We start from the raw sequence: 16,318 nt of genomic DNA, 5'->3' as shown, positions 1-16,318 counted from the left end.
TCAGCGATGGATCGTCCGCCGCCGACCACGAAGAAGTTCCTCCGGGACACCTGCCGCTGCGATTTCCTAGCAGCGGAGGACAAGCACGACTTCTGCCACGTCTGCCTCGGCCCCGAACATGCCGAGGCGGCGTTTGTCGCCTCCCCCAGCTGCCTCCCCTTCCACCTCCTTTCCGTCGCGGAAAGGCGAAAGGGGATGGCCTGGATCAAGGAGAGCGTTTTCCCCTGGCGGGCGCTATCTCGGGGATGCTATCCGACTCGAATAGCTCTGCCGATGATGCGTCCGGACAGGCCCCAGAGCGGCGTTCTGGGCAGGCACCTCCCCAAGTAGGGATGGTCCCGCCCGCTCAGCCGGCCCTGACACCACGCCGCCCTCACCCAGCTGAGTGGTCGGTGCCGGTGTCAGAATCAGAAAGCTCTGATGAGCTCGGTGCGCAGGCGGCGGCGAATAACATCGCCGTGTTTAACGCCGCCATTGCGAAGATCACCACAGACCGACCCAACGGTCTGTCTGCAGCGGAGGCGGAGTTTCTGAGCAAACTCAGTGCCGCGACGACACGAGGCGTTATTACATCAAAAACCCCTCCATGTCTATCAAGACCTGGCCCAGCTCATGAGCGTGCGGCCGGTTCTTTGATTATCAGGCATAATAAACCTGCGTCAATAAAGAGCATTGTTACACATAACAAACACTCTTTACAGACGGTAAGTCAGACGGTAAATCCCTAAGGAGGATTTCCCATGGTATCTACCGGAGCGGAGACCCACCTGCCTTGTCAGAGTGTGGTCGAATCGCTACCGGTTAGAAACGAAGCGGAGACTAGCCCAGCTTACCGGCGTGTGGCCAGCTCTCTGCCTAGCGGACTTACCCCTATCACGACACGAGGCGGTATTTACATCAAAAACCCCTCCATGTCTATTCAAGACCTGGCCCAGCTCATGAGCGTGCGGCCGGTGCTTTAATTATCAGGCATAATAAACCTGCGTCAATAAAGAGCATTGTTTCACATAACAAACACTCTTTACAGACGGTAAATCCCTAAGGAGGTTTTTCCATGGTATCTACCGGAGCGGAGACCCACCTGCCTTGTCAGAGTGTGGTCGAATCGCTACCAGTTAGAAACGAAGCGGAGACTAGCCCAGCTTACCGGCGTGTGGCCAGCTCTCTGCCTAGCAGACTTACCCCTATCACGACACGAGGCGGTATTTACATCAAAAACCCCTCCATGTCTATTCAAGACCTGGCCCAGCTCATGAGCGTGCGGCCGGTTCTTTGATTATCAGGCATAATAAACCTGCGTCAATAAAGAGCATTGTTACACATAACAAACACTCTTTACAGACGGTAAGTCAGACGGTAAATCCCTAAGGAGGATTTTCCATGGTATCTACCGGAGCGGAGACCCACCTGCCTTGTCAGAGTGTGGTCGAATCGCTACCAGTTAGAAACGAAGCGGAGACTAGCCCAGCTTACCGGCGTGTGGCCAGCTCTCTGCCTAGCGGACTTACCCCTATCACGACACGAGGCGTTATTTACATCAAAAACCCCTCCATGTCTATCAAGACCTGGCCCAGCTCATGAGCGTGCGGCCGGTTCTTTGATTATCAGGCATAATAAACCTGCGTCAATAAAGAGCATTGTTACACATAACAAACACTCTTTACAGACGGCAGCCCATCCCTTTTCGAAATGACCCCACCTTGGGCTGTGCCATCTCCTCGGTGGGCAGCGGCGGCTGGGGTCATACAGAAATTCAAGCTTTTTCTGTCGACTGCTCCACAACAGACGGCCCAGCCGCTGTCGTTGCTTTATGCAGAATGACTAGAAGGGACAGGTATTCTGTCGGGCTGGCTTGACAGGACATTGAGGAGGGGATATGCACTACAGTTCATTCAGCCTCCTCCGCCCTTCAGGGGCGTGAGAGAGACTGTTTTTTGTCCTGCCCGATAAAGACACGTGCGCTCCGGGAGGAGATTACGAATCTCCTAACAAAGGGCGCAGTGACATTGGTTCCGAGGGACCAGTGGGACATGAGATGGTACTCCCCGTATTTCCTTGTCCCAAAGAATTCGGGAGACATGAGACCCATACTAGATTTCAGGGTCCTCAAGGAGAGAGTGGCGAAACGCCCCTTTCGTAGATACCTGAGGGTCGCGTATTTCGTGTGCCAATCACAGAGTGGCACAGGAAATTCCTACGTTTTGTTTTCCAAGGGAAGGTTTACGAGTACACGCGCCTGCCCTTCGGGTACGCGCTTGCTCCTCGTTTTTTCTCCAAATGCGTGCAGACAGCACTCGAACCACTGAGGCGTAACGAGATACGCATAATATGCGGATCTCGACGACCTACTGGTCTTGGCCCAATGCCCAAATCGAGCCATTCGGGACGCAACCTCACTGGTGCAGCGCCTCACTCAGCTGGGGTTAGCTGTAAACTGGACAGAGAGTGCTCCGTGGCCGGCTCAACAGTTTTCCTATCTAGGCATTCAGTTGGATACTGCCGAGATGAGGGCCAGTTTATCGGCACCACGGAGAGCGACACTGACGTCAGCTCCCTGGGTGTGTCGAGTGACAAATACAATCACCGCTCTGTCAAGGATGTCCTTACTAGGACTGAGGTCTGCAGCCCATGTAGTGGTCCCCTTAGGCCTGTTACACATGCGCAGACTGCAGAGGCGGTTCGCACGACTGCGACGGGTTCCAGTGAGAACGCCGTCGCAAGTTGATTGTAATACAGAGATCGGTCAAAACCGACCTGAGCTACTGGAGAGACCCGCGCGTCATCGCGCGCGGAGTCGCCTGAGTTCGCTGAAAGCTCTCCACATTCCAGGTCTGCTCAACGAAGGAGCAGATCTGTTATCACGGGGAGGCCCGAGGGACGACGACTGGAGGTTAGCACCCTCCATTGTGTCGCTGATTTGGGCATGGTTCGGGCAAGCAGAAGTGGTTCTGTTTGCGTCACGGACGAATGCGCAGTGTCGCCTTTGGTTCTTCCTGCGCGAACAGGACAACCCGCCATTGGGAGTCGATACATTCGCACACCACCCATGGCCGAGGGTCCTGTTATACGCGTTCCCACCCCTGACATCTATCCTCCCACTGTTGGCACGAGTGAGGTCAGAGAGGCTAGAGTTAATTCTTGTAGCCCCGGACCGTCCCGGAGCCCCGTGGTTTCCGGAACTGATGGAGATGTTGGTAGAGGGCCCATGGCCCATACCTCATCGACAAGATGCACTCTCTCAAGCCAGAGGCTTGGTGAGGGGGCCGCCTATGATGGGGGGCCCCCTCATGGCCTGGTTACTGAGAGGGATTTGTTAGAACGCAGGGGTCTGACAGACGCGGTCATTCAGACCATTCAGAGTGCGCACGCGCAATCCACTGCAAAGGGATATGCGGCGCGCTGGCGAGTGTTTACACAGTGTGAGGGACAGGACGTTGACCCAGTCTGCTGTCGGGTCGAAACGTTCTTGTGCTTCTTACAGTCGCTGTTTGACAAGGGATTGGCGGCGAGAACTATTAAAGTTTACGCGGCTGCCATCTCAGCTTGTCATGAGGGTTTTGCGACAACGACACTGTTCAGTCATTCGCTGGTTAAGCGTTTTTTGACTGGAGTGTGTAGGCTTAGACGCCCTCATAGGACTCTAATGCCAAAATGGGACCTGTCGATTGTGCTAGAGGCGCTGTGCGTGCCCCATTCGAACCCATTGACACTGTGTCGTTGCGTTTATTGTCTCTCAAGACGAGTCAGCTCCTCGCCTTGACTACGGCTAAGCGAGTGAGTGATTTATGTGCTCTCTCGACACGGGCAGATTGTTTGATCATATCTGATGACAAAACAAAAGCTGTGTTACGCCCTAACCCGGTTTTTATCCCTAAGGTTAATCGTGGGTTTAGGGTTCAGAGCTGTGCTCTGAGCGCCTTTTTTCCTCCTCCTCACGACGGAGAGAGGGAGAGGCGTTTACATTGTCTATGTCCGGTGCGCGCGTTGGCACAATATGTGAAGCGCACGGCAGGACTGAGATCTTCTCCCCAGCTTCTGATCTGCTACGGCGGACAGAAAGCCGGGGCACCACTCTCGAAGCAGAGGCTGTCCCATTGGATTTGCGAGGCTATTAGCCTCGCATACGAATCGAAGGGGCAGCCCGTGCCGACTGGCATTCGGGCTCATTCCACCAGGGGCATGGCCACATCAGTGGCCATTCTCAGGGGAGTGGGAGTGGAGGAGATATGTGAGGCGGCGTCTTGGTCGTCGCCATCACTTTTTGTACGGTATTACTTGAAAGATATTCTTCCTCATCCTTTTCTCATTCTGTCCTCAGTTTTGCTGATGACTGATGTAGTGGGAAGGCACTTGGATTACCCTGGTCATGGGGATTCTATTCAAGTGTTGTCAGGATGAATACGGATGTGCCTGGGGAGGGGACCCTCCTCCAGGACATGTTCCGTTAGATCAACAACCCTACGTGCTCACGTAAGGGTTAGATCAGTGATATTTCTTCCGCATCCTTTTCTCATTCTGTCCTCAGTTTTGCTGATGACTGATGTAGTGGGGAAAGCACTTGGATCACCCTGGTTGGGGATTCTATTCAAGTGCTGTCAGGATGATTACGGATGTGCCTGGGGAGGGGACCCTCCTCCAGGACATGTTCCGTTAGATCTACAACCCTACGTGCTCACGTAAGGGTTAGGTCAGTGATATTCTTCCTCAATCCTTTCTCATTCTGTCCTCAGTTTTGCTGATGACTGATGTTGTGGGAAGGGCACTTGGATTACCCTGGTCATGGGGATTCTATTCAAGTGCTGTCAGGATGAATACGGATGTGCCTGGGGAGGGGACCCTCCTCCAGGACATGTCTGTTAGATCAACAACCCAACGTAAGGGTTAGGTAAGTGATATTTCTTCCTCATCCTTTTCTCACTCTGTCCTCAGTTTGCTGAGGACTGATGTAGTGGGGATGGCACTTGGATTACCCTGGTTGGGGATGCTATTCAAGTGCTGTCAGGATGATTACGGATGTGCCTGGGGAGGGGACCCTCCTCCAGGACATGTTCCGTTAGATCTACAACCCTGCGTGCTCACGTAAGGGCTAGATCAGTGGAGCAGACTCGTGTGGGTTGGGCCAACTTTTTAAGGTTGTCTTGAACCAACATCAGTGGTCAGCTCCGGGTGCCGCTGAGATTGTTTTACGGATTAATAGTCTCAGTGGGGGTACATTTGGCCTCGTTCGCTCCGCCTAAACCAATAGGAGCAGAGCTCCCCTATGGGGCGGAGCTCCACGATATAGAACGATAGTTATGGAGATAGACTCCAGTTCTATGAGTGGAGCGGAGCCCCATAGGGCTGCTGGCCCACTTCGACTCGTTCAAACCCGGCTGTTTTTGTATGTTTGGGAGAATGAGGTAGCGAAGTACACCCCTTTATATAGCACCCCAGGCGGGCGCAGGCATTGAAAAATTCAGTCATTGGCTACTTTAGGTAGCGGGTAAACCAATAGGAGCAGAGCTCCCCTATGGGGCTCCGCTCCACTCATAGAACTGGAGTCTATCTCCATAACTATCGTACTCTGTACGGCTTCGGCGGCTAAACTATTCGTAAACTCAACCACCCCCTACAAAAAACAACGGCTCTTTTAAGAGCCACCCATCTCCACACAAGAGAGTTGATTCCATTATTATAACACATTTTGTCAGGCCTGTACATTCAACGGGTTTAGCTGTCATGAATAAAAACATACGTTGCCAAATCAATGTCAACGCAAGTAAATGCGTAGTCTTGGCATTCCACGACTAGAAATGACCATCCCACATTTGCACCCTAGAAAGATGGTTATTATGGATTATTACGCACACAACACAGTGCAGCCCCTTTTTCTATTGCGCATCTAGTGATAATAATAATGCATGCCCTTGTCGTACCATCCCAAAAGGACAATTCCTGGTAGTAATCGCTAGGCTGGTTGGGAGTTTGGGGGACTTGGTGTTCTACGTATATCATTCTCAATCTTCCTCTTGACGTTTTCATGTTCATATCGCCATCGGAAACAAGGCAACCCGACAGCCGGGTGAAAAAGTAAGGAAGGGGTGGGGGGAGGAGCCCGCGCGTGCGCAGATAATGTATTTACCCGCGAGGCAGACTAGAGCTTTGGAAGTGGATGTCAGCAGCCGCCTAATTTGCATAGCCCCACCTTTATATTACGGGTGTGCGTTTGCCGCCTCTTCATTCGTTTCTGAGAAGTAACGAGCCACTATCAACATGCCAGAACCTGCGAAGCCAGCGCCCAAGAAGGGCTCCAAGAAAGCCGTCACCAAGACCGCCACCAAAACCGGCAAGAAGCGCAGAAAGTCCAGGAAGGAGAGCTATGCCATCTACGTGTACAAGGTCCTGAAGCAGGTCCACCCCGACACCGGCATCTCCTCCAAGGCCATGGGAATCATGAATTCCTTCGTCAACGACATCTTCGAGCGCATCGCCGGCGAGTCCTCTCGCCTAGCCCACTACAACAAGCGTTCTACCATCACCTCCAGGGAGATCCAGACCGCCGTGCGTCTGCTGCTCCCCGGTGAGCTGGCCAAGCACGCCGTGTCCGAGGGCACCAAGGCCGTGACCAAATACACCAGCTCCAAGTAAACAGATTTTCGTCTGTACTACTTACCCCAAAAGGCTCTTTTAAGAGCCACCCACCCTATCAAAAAAGAAAGCAATTCCATAGTGAGATGACCTCGCGTGCTACCAATCAGTGTACTAATTGTGTATTGTAACAAGTAAGTACAATTATACAGTATTTATACAGCACCTTTCCCAGACCAAGGGTCTCAAAGTGCTTTACATAACAAGGAAGAAAACACAAATAAAACAGTAATACAGGAGTGAAAGCCACAGCAGGTTAAAACAGGCAGAAAGCATACATAACATAACAAGCATGTATAAGGCATATGTATCAATTACTCGATGTTACAATTTTCAAAGACTCCAGTCCTTGAACGCGCAGGAGGTTTTGCGCGCCTTGTTTGATGCTCACTAGTTGTCTAAAACGGTTTCCTCTATTAATATAATGGACAGGAGTGACTACACTGCATACATACGCATGGCCAATTTCTCGGGACAGGTGGATTTAAAATAAATAATAAAATATAATAATAGTTTAAACGGCGTTCACATGTGGATCTATCATCACCTCCAGGGAGAATCAGACCGCCTGCTACTGCTCCACAGCAGATGAATGTGTGTATCTTAAACGGCGAAGACAAATGTAATCTTCTTGCACTTGAATAGCATTAAGGTTGATGCAGGCTCACTAGTCAGCTACCTGGACAGAACCTCAAGAACCAATGATGTGAACGAGTTCGGTCATGCATGTCTTGTCTATGTCTATTATTGTATTATTGGTGAATATTAATACGATTAATACGAGGCTCAAGGACAGCCAAGCAGCGGCAGAACCATTATATTATATTATGTTACATTACAAATGTGATGTAATGTAAACACCCCGGTCCACAAAGACCCACAAACACATGGAGAGAGGAGGCAGGCTGACTACGTCACCATCGATAAACAACACATACATAAGCACATTTAATTTATTGAATTTACTTATTACTATTATTATTTATTTATTTACAAAAAAGTTATGATTGCAATTTCAGCTAGTTACCAACTAGTTTAGTAGCCGAACATATTCATCATAAGGCTGCTGATGTCCTCAACACAATTCTGGTGATAATATCGCAATTGATTCCTCAGAATCGACATGCAGCAAGCATAGTCTATCTATGGCTTTCACCTGTCTTGTCTAGATTTAATGGGAGGGAGAGGGACACCATCTGAAAAATCACCTATACGGACAAGCTCTCAGCCCCATCCCCGCGACTGTGTTTCACGACCACCAAAAGAGCTCATATTTATAACACCCCGCACCACATCGGGGGACCCTCAACCTTTGTACTCCCTTGCCAGACAACCTGGCTACCTGGACAACGAGTGCTGGTCGCAATCATATGCACTTTTAGCCACTTTAGGAGACAAATAACACAGGAAAAGCTGTGCGCACCGCTCCCTCCGACGGTGCAACGGTGGGGTTTTGATCGAGTCACAACAAAACTCACGAGGCCTTCGCGGCTCACATGACTTTATTCTAACCGGAGGCAAGTCTGCTCGCTGGCCCGTTTGCATTTGGACCTCAACTCGGCACCACGGGTGACTTTTGGCCCGTTATTCGCGAGGAGAAAACACAGGCGCCCAAACATTTCGGCAGCTACGACTGCTGAGCAGGGATGGCTGAGTCTGCACGGTTCTCATGCCGCGTTTAAGGACAGCCCCCTGCTCCGGGTTGAGCTTCATTCTCACAGAGCAGATTTGCAGACTAGTTGGTTTACCGGAACGAACGAGACTTTCTACAGACATGGCAGAAGTCGCACCAGCACCAGCCCCCGCGCCGGCCAAGAGCCCCAAGAAGAAGGCAGCAACCAGGCCCAAGAAAGCTGGCCCCAGCGTCGCCGAGCTCATCGTGACGGCCGTGTCAGCATCCAAGGAGAGGAGCGGTGTGTCTCTGGCCGCGCTCAAGAAGGCGCTGTCGGCCGGTGGTTACGACGTGGAGAAGAACAACTCCCGCGTCAAGGTCGCCGTCAAGAGCCTCGTCACCAAGGGCACTCTGCTCCAGCTCAAGGGCACCGGGGCCTCCGGCTCTTTCAAGCTCAACAAGAAAGCCGCCGAGGCGGTCAAGAAGCCGGCGAAGAAAGCCGCCGCCCCGAAACCCAAGAAGGCGGCCGCAAAGAAGTCTGCCGCTGCCAAGAAGTCTCCGAAAAAGGCAAAGAAGCCCGCTGCTGCGGTCAAGAAGTCTCCCAAGAAGGCAAAGAAGCCCGCGGCAGTCACCAAGAAGGCCACCAAGAGCCCCAAGAAAGTCAAGAAGGCCACACCGGTCAAGAAGGCTCCGGCTAAGAGCCCCAAAAAGGCCGTCAAGGCAGCCAAGCCCAAGGTAGCCAAACCCAAAACGATGAAGCCCAAGGCAAAGAAGGCAGCCCCAAAGAAGAAGTAAACATTCAAAGTGTTCTTTCCGACACCATTTGTACCACAAAAAGGCTCTTTTAAGCACTTTGAGCTTTTAAGAGCCACCCAGATTTTCGTAAAAACGCATTATCATCCATGACGACAGAAAAAGTCGAGTGTTTAGTTTAGTATTTTACACCAGTGTCAACCACGGACTTACCCACACGACAATCATGGTTTTACTTATTGAGTAAATAATGAGCAGTAATGAGAGATTTGACATCTAGGTCTAGTTTACACTTTGACGCTATAACGTGTCACTCGGTAGATCTGTGTGCGGGAGAGGATGGTGGGGGTATGACAGTGTCCATAATGATAAAGTTGCATATAATATCAACATATACAGTTAGTTCCTCTTTCCGTTACACCAATACGTTATATTTGGACAGAAAGGCGGGAGATAACAGAACACTTTTCGCTCAGTCAGGACTAACGTACTACAGAGAGCTGGGAACGCACTTCACAATGTACATATTATATACGTATCAATTATATATTATTATTATTATATTATGACATATACTAGTTTTAGTATATTGAATATGTCATGTCAGGTCTTCTGACGCTGGTTTTCTCTGTGTACCACATGTACAAAAGAAGAGATTTGGTGAGGCTGCATTCTCATTTTATGCACCCAAATTGTGTCTCCACTGCCAGTTTACATTAGGGATGCAACCTCAGCGCATAATATGTTCAAGTCAAGACTAAAAACCCATCTTTTTAATATTGCCTTTAAATGACTAAATAATTAAATTAAGATTATATAATGATTAAAGCACTTTGAGCTGCAACGTTTGCAGGAAGAGCGCTATACAAATAAAGTTATTATTATTATTATTATTACGTGGGACGAGTTTGATTTAAACTTCGATTTCTGGCGCGCGAGGGAAACTCACAAAGACAGAAGTGTCACAATCTCTGTCTCTTGATTGGATGAGGTGACATCGACCCAGTGGCCAATGAACGCCGTCAAGGCGAGCTATAAGAACGACGCTCCAAGCGGCGGAACTGTTATCTGAAATTATTTTCTTCATCTTGTTTGAGATCCCGCTAAATCGTCACCATGTCAGGGAGAGGCAAAACTGGAGGCAAGGCCAGAGCAAAGGCAAAGACCCGCTCTTCTCGCGCCGGGCTTCAGTTCCCTGTGGGCCGTGTCCACAGGCTCCTACGCAAGGGCAACTATGCCCATCGTGTGGGCGCCGGCGCACCGGTTTACCTGGCCGCCGTGCTCGAGTACCTGACTGCTGAGATCCTGGAGTTGGCCGGCAACGCCGCCCGCGACAACAAGAAGTCTCGTATCATCCCCCGTCATCTGCAGCTGGCCGTCCGTAACGACGAGGAGCTGAACAAACTGCTGGGCGGTGTGACCATCGCTCAGGGTGGTGTGCTGCCCAACATCCAGGCAGTGCTGCTCCCCAAGAAGACCGAGAAGCCCGCCAAAGCCAAGTAAAAGTTCTACTACGGCTTTGACCCCACTACTTAACCCCAAAGGCTCTTTTAAGAGCCAACCACTTCTCTCTCCAAAAGTGCAGTCCATCTCTCCCTCCACTGTTTGTCTGCGTTATGAGTGTTTCATGTTGTGAAGAACACTAATTGTGATTTCATGTACGAGGCAGAGAACGCACCCATACATATTACACAGGGTTGGGCAGAAAACATCCTCGTGATGTCACTGCCTCAGCATTTGAAATAACGTTTAGTCCTTTTTTACGGTTTTAAACATCACCCCTTCCTTGTGTAGTGGACCTTGTTCTTCCATAATAATAGTTTGCGTTTGTTGGTTCATCATTTGTATGAACTGGGTGAGGACAACTAGTTATGAAACTTTAGATTAAAATTAGAGGACAACAATGTTGAAATTATAGATTTAGAATAGAGGACAACAATGATGAAATTATAGATTTCGAATAGAGGACAACAATGATGAAGTTATAGCTTAAGGATAGAGGACAACAATGTCCACAACAGCAGCGAGATTAAAGGACGTCCAATGGCACACAACCACCGTAAAGACAAAATAAGTGTCTGCACCACGCTGATCTCTGTACATAATGTTTACACTGTTCTTGTTCATTTGTATTAATATAGTCGTACATTACATACTTTTTTGTATCTTCACATTTGTTTTGGCTTTAAAAAATAATAATTTAAAGGATAGATTATCATTGACAAAAGATATCGGAATTACATCTCTTTGAAGCCAGCGGTTTGGGGGAGGGGCCAAACAAAGGAAGCGCGCGGCAGGGTATAAGTATTTGAATTTGTGGACGGTGCTCGTGTCCAATGGCAGCCGGAGAAGGAGGCGCCAACGAGCCAATGAGCTCGTCTATAGTCGCCAACCAATCGGGGCACGACTGGGGGTTTATAAATGTACAACGTTCTGTTGAGATTGGTTATACTCCAACTGAACGAAGGAAGATATCGTCATGGCCAGAACCAAGCAGACCGCTCGTAAATCCACCGGCGGCAAAGCCCCCAGGAAGCAGCTCGCCACCAAGGCTGCCCGTAAAAGCGCCCCGGCCACCGGCGGTGTGAAGAAACCTCACCGTTACAGGCCCGGCACCGTGGCTCTGAGGGAGATCCGTCGTTACCAGAAGTCCACCGAGCTGCTGATCCGCAAGCTGCCCTTCCAGCGCTTGGTGAGAGAAATCGCCCAGGATTTCAAGACCGACCTGCGCTTCCAGAGCTCTGCTGTGATGGCCCTGCAGGAGGCTAGCGAGGCTTACCTGGTTGGGCTGTTCGAGGACACCAACCTGTGCGCCATCCACGCCAAGAGAGTCACCATCATGCCCAAAGACATCCAGCTGGCCCGCCGTATCCGTGGAGAGCGCGCCTAAGATCACCACCCTGATCTAACAGTAGATCCCCAAAGGCTCTTTTAAGAGCCACCTCAATATTTCCCTCAAAGGCGTGTTTCCATTTACCACCCGTGTAGGGCGTTAATCTATAGGTTATATACGACTCAAATGAGTAGCCTGCAGGGATGCTGACCGTGCCATCTCGGTAACCGAAATACATGTAGGCCAATTCACAACAGCATAAGGCCTTAATGTGTGAATTCGTTGTGATGGTCTAACTATGATAAGCACTCCTTATGTAAAATAATCCGAAGTAAATCAGGGTCAGTCAGTGTATTCTGTAGGTCACGGATTTTCTCCACACAAGGTCTGTGATTTACTTCGGCTAAAGCTTAATGGTGCTGGGAGGACATCAAAATGCGGTACCCCCATAGGCTGTTCTTAAAATAGATAGTATATGTATATATACAGTGTTCAGACCCCTTCAATTTTCCACATTATGTGGTGTTATAGACTCAATTTAAAATGGATTAAATTAGAAGAATTTGCCATAAATCCACACACAATGAGCACATGATTAGAAAAGCATGTTGTATTGTATTGAATATGTAAGGGTTATTAAAACACGTTAGGCTATACTGCATATGTGAATGAAATGTGCCACAGTATGTATTGTAAATAAAGTTTAATCTGATTTGATGGTTAGGGTCATTTACATTGTACAAGGAAAACATTTAAATGTAGAAAATAATAATAATAATCTCTAAAAAATAAAATAATCTCTTTTACAGTTTATTGAGAAAACATTGAAAACAAATGTCCTATTTGCAATCATTGGATCATTCAAATGAAGATGACCTGACCCCAGGAATATGTAATAGAGGTCCAGTCTGACCAGATATGAACATCCTATGACTGTTGACACCATCACAGGATTGGGCTTCAATAATCTCAGATTCTAGATTTCACAGAGAGAGCTCAATCTGAGAGTCAACCCTCTGAGATTCATTGAAGTGGGAAATAATTACATATTACTCTTAAAACCAAATCACAGAATACAGAATAGTAGGTTATGATAAAGCATCACTCACTTATGGGGAGCTCTAATATTACACAGCTCAGCACTGTCACCCCAACAAGGCCCAACGACCCCTTCCAGCCCAATTGGGCTAGTTTAGGTTGCATTGTGCTGGTAAAATTGGGCTTGGGCTGGTGCACAGAATTTGGCCTGGTTTCCCATGAAAAAAAATGTTTAAAAATAACTTGACAGAGACTGTGTTAACTGTGTTAAATATGCTGTGATCACCATGCTAATGTGTGTTTAATTGCAGACCATGCTAATGTGCAATTAACACATTTTATTATATTGCCAATTCAATTGGGGGTTGGTTTTAAAAAGGCACATTCATTGAGACTATAGAGGATGTCACATGGAAATGGATTTCATATGATAATACCATGATTGAATTGAGGTTATCTTCCATGATCATATTTTGCCATTGCATTGAACATGAAACAAGACTAAGCATTGTCATTACTTTGACACAGCATTGCTAATCGAAACAATCAACAAATATTATTTTTGGTATTTGAGCAGTCCCTTTGTTTACTCTATTCTATTCGTTTTTTTATATGTATAATTATTATATATTCTATGCTATAATATTTGGTCTGGTTTTTATCAATTTGGGCGGATTTTGAGCACTTATTGGGCTGGTAAACATCAGACCAATCTGGCAACACTGCTGACCACTCCTCTCAACCTCCCAGTAACAGCGTCCAGACAGACCCTTACGATATCTAGCTAGCTAAATAGCTAGCTAACTTAGCTAGTGCTAACAGCTGAACTGCAAAACGTATTCGCTTCATAACTTAGCAAATAACGTTACATTGATGAACAAAACATCCATTAATTGACTAAACATATCCATTAGGTAATGAATTCTAAACGTAATAACATAATTAATTAAAACCACATTTAACATTACCTGAACAGGCACACCGCACAGCACAAGAGACAGCTCAGCAGGCAAATTCAAATCTCTCCACGTGAAATAGGGTGCAACCATTCGGGTGCATGAAATAGGGTGCAACAGTTTTAAAAAATAAAATAAAGATCCAATAATAAAAATACAACAAATTATATCAGTTGGTCTGTGTAACTGGGGTGGCAAGTAGGTTGGCAGGACTTTTTTCAACGGTGAAAACCCTTTGTTGAAAACCCTTTGTCTCCCACCCTTTGTTACCATTGATAACTACGCAGCACATACCGAGACCCCCTATTGAATCTCTCTGGAGGCTGGGGTTGGTACCTGTCTTTCCCAATTTTCACTGCATGGCGTGTGTCTCCCGAATTCACTGCATGGTGTGTCTGGGTCCAGTGTGAGCTCACAGGCATCTGGGAGAAGAGCAGAGACCAAATCAGAGAAATAAGAGGAGTAAGATATCGAGCCTGTTTTTCATGAGTCTCTCCCTCTCCTAGATCTCTCTAATTATATCTCAGGGTTTGTGGAGAGTATCAGTGGAGAGAGACTGTTAGCTACTTCAGGATAAAGAGACTCACCTTGTGAAAACTGGGCTCTGGTCTGGGGCTCTGGTGGTAGTAAGATATCCACTGCATTCACTACAGACACACAAACACATTCACAGAAAGAGAAAACATTAACTTCATATCATATTACACACACATTATGTACTGTACACAAAGTGATGATTAGGACATTGGTCTGAAGTTAAAGGGACTAGAGCAAAGTGATGATTAGGACCGTGGTCTGAAGTTAAAGGGACTAGAGCAGACGTGGTCCAACTAAGGCCCATGGACCGGATCCGGAGATGTCTGAGTTTTAATCCGACATCTTTTAACCAAAACAATACATTTGATTCTGTTATGCCCTAATTAGTTTCAGCACAATATGAGGTCACATGCTATAAAGGTGAATTGTACAGCAGAACTCGTGTAGATGGCAGTAGAAGTAGGAGCCCCTGCCTGTTTCTGCTCAATCTTAGTGTGTATGTTACGGTACATGTGGGAAAACTAGGGTTAGGGTTAGGTGCTAGGGTGCTACAGTTAAGGTTAGGGTTATGGGTAGGGTTAGGGGTAGGGGTAGGGGTAGGGTTAGACATGCCAGCATGTACCAAGTCAACGTAGCACCTAACCCTAACCCTAGTTTTCACACATGTACCGTATTACCACATGTACCGTAACATGTAGACAAAGTCCGAAAATGAATGAATTAATGAATGAATGAATGGTCTTTATTGTCATTAATACAGTACAGGTACCATACAACGAAATTTAGGAGGGGGGCTCCCCTGGTGCTAGGAAAAAAATACTAAAAACAAGAAGGGAAAAGAGCTGGTTTACATAAATAAAGGCTATATACACTATCCACTATACTATACTACTATACTATACAAATAAAACACTGTGCTGTACTCTATGCTATGCTATAAATATCCTAACATTTCCTATCTCTGAACCTTATACCTTCCCCACCTTCCAACGCAGCCCCACTTCGTAGTTGCTACTTGTAAAAGATTTTTAAAAATAAACATTGTTTATTCATAAAATGCGGCTGATATTCTGTCGGCGCCTATCAGCATTCATTAAAAATCCTCCAATACAATAAACATTTTATCTGTGTGTGTGTAAAATTCACTGTGAAAATACATAGGGGAGGAGTCTGGGCATGCGCAGATTATAGGTTTACCTAGGCTGCAGCCTAGGGCCACTACCACTAGGGGTAGTAAAAAAATAAAAAAAATGCGTGAGACTTGAGAGCCCTGAATATCCGGTTGTTAAGTCTGAAGTCAAACTTGACGTTTTGCAATTTCCGGGTTCAAACCAGAAATTCTCCGCACCAGAATACCAGTATACTACAGCGGTAGAATGACAGTTTAATCGTTTTTTAGACTGGGATCTATTCATACAACAAGGGACACAGCACTTTCCTGTTTTCCCCATATTGTCAGGGTATTTAAGCCTCGGAAAAGCGCTATATAAATATAATTAATTATTATTATTATTGCGCATTTCGAAGACAGCGCCTCAGCCAACTTTGGACCCGGAAACACGTCGCGACTTAACAACCGATATTCGGACAGACAACAGGAGAGGAGAGCAACAGAGAGACAGACAACAGGAGAGGAGAGCAACAGAGAGACAGACAACAGGAGAGGAGAGCAACAGAGAGACAGACAACAGGAGAGGAGAGCAACAGAGAGACAGACAACAGGAGAGGAGGGCAATAGAGACAGAACTGAGGTGAGGTGAGCAACAGAGATAGTTCAGGATGATAACAAACGGTTCAGTATGACAGAGACAACTAATAGAAAGACAACTGTATGATTATAGAGTTTACATGTTCAAGGAAATATTGTATGATAATAGAAAGGTACACTTTAATTTAATTAAAGAAGTAACAAAGAACACATTTATTATCACAATTGCATTGTGTTCCATGTCTTTCTCCATT

At 47.3% G+C, this 16,318-nt stretch overlaps 4 protein-coding genes across 5 annotated transcripts in view; all 4 read left to right on the top strand.

Moving 5' to 3' along the window:
- Window positions 1-6,249: 6,249 nt before the first annotated feature.
- LOC308152952 (histone H2B-like) lies at window positions 6,250-6,627 on the top strand (the record flags this gene model as incomplete). Its single annotated transcript, XM_080526024.1, has 1 exon — window positions 6,250-6,627. The coding sequence occupies exon 1, from the start codon at window positions 6,253-6,255 to the stop codon at window positions 6,625-6,627; it is 375 nt and encodes a 124-aa protein (XP_080382150.1). The 5' UTR covers window positions 6,250-6,252.
- Window positions 6,628-8,401: 1,774 nt separating this feature from the next.
- Window positions 8,402-16,318, top strand: part of LOC308152854 (histone H1-like) — a gene marked incomplete at both ends in the record, with an annotated part of 58,791 nt that continues 50,874 nt past the window's right edge. Inside the window, one exon of one of the 2 annotated variants that reach the window (XM_080525923.1) lies at window positions 8,402-9,004. In XM_080525923.1, the coding sequence (XP_080382049.1) occupies window positions 8,402-9,004 (603 nt within the window). Of the gene's footprint in view, window positions 9,035-16,318 lie in introns of those variants that run through there. The other variant, XM_080525924.1, reaches the window with a different exon arrangement.
- On the top strand, window positions 10,109-10,495 carry LOC308152884 (histone H2A-like; the record flags this gene model as incomplete). Its single annotated transcript, XM_080525956.1, has 1 exon — window positions 10,109-10,495. One exon carries the CDS (start codon window positions 10,109-10,111, stop codon window positions 10,493-10,495), a length of 387 nt encoding a protein of 128 aa, XP_080382082.1.
- LOC308152866 (histone H3.2) lies at window positions 11,472-11,882 on the top strand (the record flags this gene model as incomplete). The annotated part of the gene is made up of 1 exon (XM_080525938.1): window positions 11,472-11,882. One exon carries the CDS (start codon window positions 11,472-11,474, stop codon window positions 11,880-11,882), a length of 411 nt encoding a protein of 136 aa, XP_080382064.1.

This window comes from Nansenia antarctica (genome assembly GCF_963989245.1).
Source record: "Nansenia antarctica genome assembly, chromosome: 3".
NCBI classification, from domain to species: Eukaryota; Metazoa; Chordata; class Actinopteri; order Argentiniformes; family Microstomatidae; genus Nansenia; species Nansenia antarctica.
Note: the sequence above shows the minus strand (reverse complement) of the source record. Positions and strands in the feature narration are given on the sequence as shown.